Source organism: Cimex lectularius, unplaced genomic scaffold (assembly GCF_000648675.2).
Source record: "Cimex lectularius strain Harlan isolate CLEC.00 unplaced genomic scaffold, Clec_2.1 scaffold92, whole genome shotgun sequence".
Lineage (NCBI taxonomy): Eukaryota > Metazoa > Arthropoda > Insecta > Hemiptera > Cimicidae > Cimex > Cimex lectularius.
Window position 1 is genome coordinate 284348 of NW_019942502.1, and position 5837 is coordinate 290184.

Here is a 5837-nt window from a genome sequence, read left to right on the forward strand (position 1 = left end):
AGTAGAAATACTTTGATTGAATGTAAAAAATATATTTTGCATGGTATAAATTCACTTTTCCACATCCTAAATGTATTTGTTAAATTTAAACAATGTTTGTAAATCCCAGGCGCTGAAGATGATCTCAATAAAGGTCGAAACGTTGGCATGATAAAGAAAATATTTTTCTGAAACCTACATCACACCAGACCGCATCTCACGATTTCTAAATAATTATATTAATGTTTCCCGTTTTGTGATGTCAAGTCATTGGTGATTCATCCCTGCTCCTGAGTCATTTCGACCGAAGAACCTTCACGTCCAAATCTTGGTCACACCATGTGGTCATTGCTCCTTTTGTAGGTTTTCCGGTCAATAGCAGGAATAATTACATGTTTGTAGTCATTTTTTTTCTTTTAAGTAGATCTTTTAATAATGACATAGCCGATTTATTATGCGATTTTTTTAGGGTTGCACAGCTTTAAAGCTGGGTTGTTTCTCTTCGAATTAACATCAAGGCTGGTGTCGAATTCTGGAAAGCCTTATATGGTAATGAAAGCTGGCCTTGCTTAAAGCCTGAAACTGTCAACTTCTGTTTGATAAAAGATCAAAAAATCCAAATCAAAATGCAGGTATGAAGTTTCAATTTTAAAAAAATTTTCTGTCTGTGAACTTGCCTTTTATTAAGGATATTAACAATTGTTTTGTCCAACAGGATCCTAATGAAGACACCGAGTGGAATGACATCCTCAGGAAAAAAGGGATCATCCCTAAAAAAGAAAAAGAGGTTACTGAAGAAGACATCGTCAACATGGTAGAGGCGACTGTGCAAGAGAAGCAAAATCAAGGTTGAAAATAATTGTTTATTGACTTTTAGTACAAATGTTCATTTTACATAAATCTTATGCAAAAAGAGAATGCCAAGGTATAGCAAATATCCAGGCTATAATGAAAGGTCATGATTGGATTACTGTCCGATGCTTCTTCTGCAAAGTCAGTACTAATCCAGCATGTTGCGTAAAGTGTTACATGTATCAACAAATTTTTTTACACGATAATAATCTGGATCTCACCTGGATGACAAAACATTAAATTATCATCTGCCAAGTTTTCGACCGTTACAGTACTTGGCAGTGTTGGTACTAAGTTTATATTCAGATACACTTGATATATAAAACAAATTACTGATCTATTAAAAATTTACTTATGTCAATTTGCAGTCATTTAATGTTTGTTTTGCCCTGATGACCTTAACATAGGTCGAACGCTTGGCAAATAACAAGCAAATTTTTTTTTAGACATACATGTCACAATTTAGATTTAGATTTTATTATTAGGGTATTCTCCAAAATACCCTGATGATATTTTCATTCCTTTAGATTAAAATGTGTGATTTGTTCCTTTTCCCGCTTAAGATTGGCTCGGTACTGTAGATGCTTAAAGTGCGAAAGAATTTCTTTGCCCAAAATTATGAAGTGGTTTATTGTCCTAAAGTATGAAGCAGTTTCTTTTCCCTACAGTATAAAGCAGTTTCATCCTTTAAAACTGTGTAGTGGTTACTTTTCCTAATGTTTGAAGCAGTTTTTTCTAAAGTATGAAGTAGTTTTGTTAAAGTATGAAGGAGTTTCTTTTCCCTAATGTATGAAGCATTTTTCTTCACCCCCAAAAAGTGTGAAGTGTTTACTTTTCCAAAAGTATGAAGCAGTTTTTGCCTAAAGTATGAAGCAGTTTTATTCTTACCACAAAAGTGTGAAGTGTTTTATTCTCTAAAAAGTGTGAAGCATTTTTTTCTAAAGTATGAAGCAGTTTCTTTCCCCCCTAAAATATGAAGCATTTTCTTCCCCCCCTTACAAGTGTGACGAAAATATGAAGCATTTTCTCCCCCCCCCCCAAGTGTGATGTGGTTTCATTCCCTACAGGGTGAAGCAATTTTTTCTAAAGTATTAAGCAGTTTCTTTTACCTAAAATATGAAGCATTTTCTTCCCTCCCAAAAAGTATGAAGTATTTACTTTTCATAAAGTGTGAAGCAGTTTTTGTCTAAAGTATGAAGCAGTTTTATTCTTACCACAAAATTATGAAGTGTTTCATTCTCTAAAAAGTGTGAAGCATTTTTTCCAAAGTACCAAGCAGTTTCCTTTTTCAGCAGTGTGAATTCGTTACTTTTCATAAAGTGTGAAGCAGTTTTATTCATACCACAAAATTAAAAAGTGTTTCATTCCATAAAAATTGTGAATCATTTTTTTAAAGAATGAAGCATTTTCTTTCCCCCCAAAAGTGTGAAGTGGTTTCATTCCCTACAGGGTGAAGCAGTTTTTTTTTCTAAAGTATGAAGCATTTTCTTTCCACCCAAAAGTGTGAAGTGTTTACTTTTCCTAAAGTGTGAAGCAGTTTTTTTTCTAAAGTATGAAGCAGTTTTATTCATACCACAAAATTAAAAAGTGTTTCATTCTCTAAAAAGTGTGAATCATTTTTTCTAAAGTATGAAGCATTTTCTTTCCCCCCAAAAGTGTGAAGTGTTTGCTTTTCCTAAGTGTGAAGCAGTTTTTTTTCTCTAAAGTATGAAGCATTTTCTTTCTACCCAAAAGTGTGAAGTGTTTACTTTTCCTAAAGTGTGAAGCAGTTTTTTTCTAAAGTGTGAAGCAGTTTTTTTCTTCTAAAGTATGAAGCATTTTCTTTCTCCCCAAAAGTGTGAAGTGTTTGTGTTACGGCCAATGCCGTGTAAGAAAAAAAATAATAATTAAAAAAAATGAAACAGTAAAATAAATTTAAGGAAATTCTAAATTAAAATAAATGAAGGGAGAAATTCATAGGGGACTTACCACCTTCCTTCAGATGCCTGCTGCAAGAAGCGTAGGGAGCTCGGGCCCGATTCCTCTGACTTCGTCGCAGAATATCTGATGAATTCAGGTGGAAGAGATCGATACAGCAGAACAGAGGGTTTTTCGGAGATTCGCGTGATTAAAGACTTTTTTAAGTAATAAAGGAGAGAAACATACGAGATTAAAGAGAGGCGTAAGGACACTTTCTTTCGTAGGAGTAGAACAGGACTGGGTTTGCAAGGAGCGTGGGAGTAGGGGATTACAATAATCCAAAACAAAGTATATTTAAAAATGAGATGGCTGGCGCCAACAGTTTGCTTTTCTTAAGTGTGAAGCAGTTTTTTTCTTCTAAAGTATGAAGCATTTTCTTCCCCCCCCCCAAAAAGTGTGAAGTGTTTACTTTTCCTAAAGTGTGAAGCAGTTTTTTGTAAAGTATGAAGCAGTTTTATTCTTACCACAAAAGTATGAAGTTTCATTCTCTAAAATGTGTGAAGAATTTTTTTCCAAAGTACGAAGCAGTTTCCTTTTTCAAAAGTGTGAATTCGTTACTTTTCATAAAGTGTGAAGCAGTTTTTTTTTCTAAAGTATAAAGCAGTTTTATACTTACCACAAAAGTATGAAGTGTTTCATTTGCTAAAAAGTGTGAAGAATTTTTTTCAAAGTTTGAAGCAGTTTCCTTTTTCAGAAGTGTGAATTTGTTCTTTTCATAAATGGTGAAGCAGTTTTTTCTAAAGTATGATGCAGTTTTATTCTTACCATGAAAGTATGAAGTGTTTCGTTCCCTAAAAAGTGTGAAGCATTTTTTTTCCAAAGTATGAAGCAGTTTCCTTTTTCAGAATCGTGAATTCGTTACTTTTTCTAAAGAGTGAAGCAGTTTTTTTCTAAAGTATGAAGCAGTTTTATTCATACCACAAAATTAAAAAGTGTTTCATTTTCTAAAAAGTGTGAATCATTTTTTTGAAGTATGAAGCATTTTCTTTCCCCCGAAATGTGTGAAGTGGTTTCATTCCCTACAGGGTGAAGCAGTTTTTTTTCTTCTAAAGTATGAAGCATTTTCTTTCCCCCAAAAGTGTGAAGTGTTTTCATTCCCTACAGGGTGAAGCACTTTTCTTTAAAGTATGAAACAGTTTCTTTCCTAAATTATGAAGTAATTTGTTCTCCAAATTTTAAGCAGTTTCTTTCTTTAAATTTTGAATCACTTTCTTTTCCTAAACTGTGAAGTAATTCTCTTTCCATAAATTGAGAAACACTTTGTTTTCTTTAATTGTTAACCACCTTAATTTCCTGAAGTGTGAAGCAGTTCTCTTACCCAAAATTTTGAATATTTTTCTAATTTATATTTCTTTTTGTAAGATGGAAAGCCACTCGATGAGCTTACTTTGGACGAGTTGGATGAGTTGGAGGATGATGAGGATGAAAGGGTTCTGCTTGAATACAGGCAAAAGAGAATTGCTGAAATGATGGAGCAAATGTCAAAGGCTCGCTATGGGTCCGTACTAGAAATCAGCGGCCAGGATTACGTCGATGAAGTCAACAAGGCTGGAGAAGGAGTTTGGGTGGTTCTTCACTTGTATAAAACAGGGTAAAATTTATTTCAATTACCAAAACCCAAGGAGAGTTAAATTAATTTTGAGATTTCTTTTAGGATACCTCTTTGTGCTTTGTTGAATATGCATTTGGCAGAGCTGGCCAGGAAATATCCCAAAACAAAATTTATCAAAAGTATATCCACCACATGCATACCAAACTTTCCCGACAAAAATTTGCCAACGATATTTGTATATTTTGAAGGAGTCATGAAAGCTCAGTATATCGGCGCAGCTGAATTTAGAAGAGAGGACATCTCTGTTGAAGGTTTGTTTAAAATTAATTATTTATTAAATGACAAATTATTCGATTGTATGTTTTATTTTGCAGAGGTTGAATGGATGGTTGGTAAAACTGGTGCTATTGAAACTGAAATTAAAGAAGACCCAAGGCCCAAGGAGAAGCCAAGGGATGTCCTTTTTTCACAATTACAAGCTGAAGGTGGTGCAAATGATTGGTTTTGAACTACTTTCTCACAATTTATAGGATTGTTTTTTATGTTTGAACAATGATTTAAAAATCAAATTATATCTTTGTTAATTTTATTTATGTTTTTGTTTTATTAACATTACAATGTAATCATTCAATGTAATAATTACAAGTAAATTTAGTATTACTTTTATTTACACAAAAAAAGTTGTGTTTTATGTAAGTGTGTATATAATATTAATAAAATATTTATACATTGATTTTATTAACTTTGTACCACTCATTAGAAACCTTTTTCCAACAAACTGACTAGATTGTAATTCAAAAAAAGTTTTTAAAATGTTTTAATAGAAAATTTTTTTTTTGGGGGGGGGGGTTCGATTCTGGAAAAAAATTCAATTTAAGTACTGTCAAGTCTCAATGTGAGAAATAGACTGTCAAACTACATTTTACCTTTGAAATCCGAAGAATATTTTTAATTACTTAAAATTCTTTAACATCCAGGGTTGGGTGTGAATAATGCTGAGCTCTTACAAGAGTTTCTTTTCTAGTTTTAATTTAAATGTTTCTTTTCTTATATTGCGAAAATCTTTCTTTTCCTATAGTGCGATGTAAGTTCTTCCCCTGAAGTATGAAGCACTTCTTCTTTGCCTAAAGTGTGTTGCAGTTTCTTACCCGAAATTGAAATGGTTTATTTTGCTAAATTGTAAAGCAGTTCATTTTTTTAAAAATTGTTAAGCACTTTCTAGTCCTAAGTTGAGAAACGCTTTGTTTCTTAAAGTACAAAAAAAGTGCTTTTCCTAAAGTGAGATGCAATTTTTCTTCTGAAATTGTAATGCAATTTCTTTTCCTAAATTAAATCCTTAAATCGTTAAACGTTTTCTTTTCCTAAAGTGTGATTCACTTTCTTTTCCTAAATTGTTAAGCCGTTTCTTTTTTTTTTTAATTCTGAAGCAGTTTCGTTCCTTAAACCGTGAAACATTTTCTTTTCCTAAAGTGTGATACACTTTTTTTCCTAAATT

The 5837-nt window shown here is 32.6% G+C and overlaps 1 protein-coding gene across 1 annotated transcript; it reads left to right on the top strand.

Annotated features, from left to right (window-relative positions):
- Window positions 1–265: 265 nt before the first annotated feature.
- Window positions 266–5075, top strand: LOC106670500 (viral IAP-associated factor homolog). Its single transcript, XM_014400929.2, has 6 exons — window positions 266–373; window positions 449–611; window positions 695–827; window positions 4153–4381; window positions 4445–4653; window positions 4717–5075. Exons 2-6 carry the CDS (start codon window positions 606–608, stop codon window positions 4848–4850), a joined length of 711 nt encoding a protein of 236 aa, XP_014256415.1. The 5' UTR covers window positions 266–373; window positions 449–605; the 3' UTR covers window positions 4851–5075.
- Window positions 5076–5837: the final 762 nt, after the last annotated feature.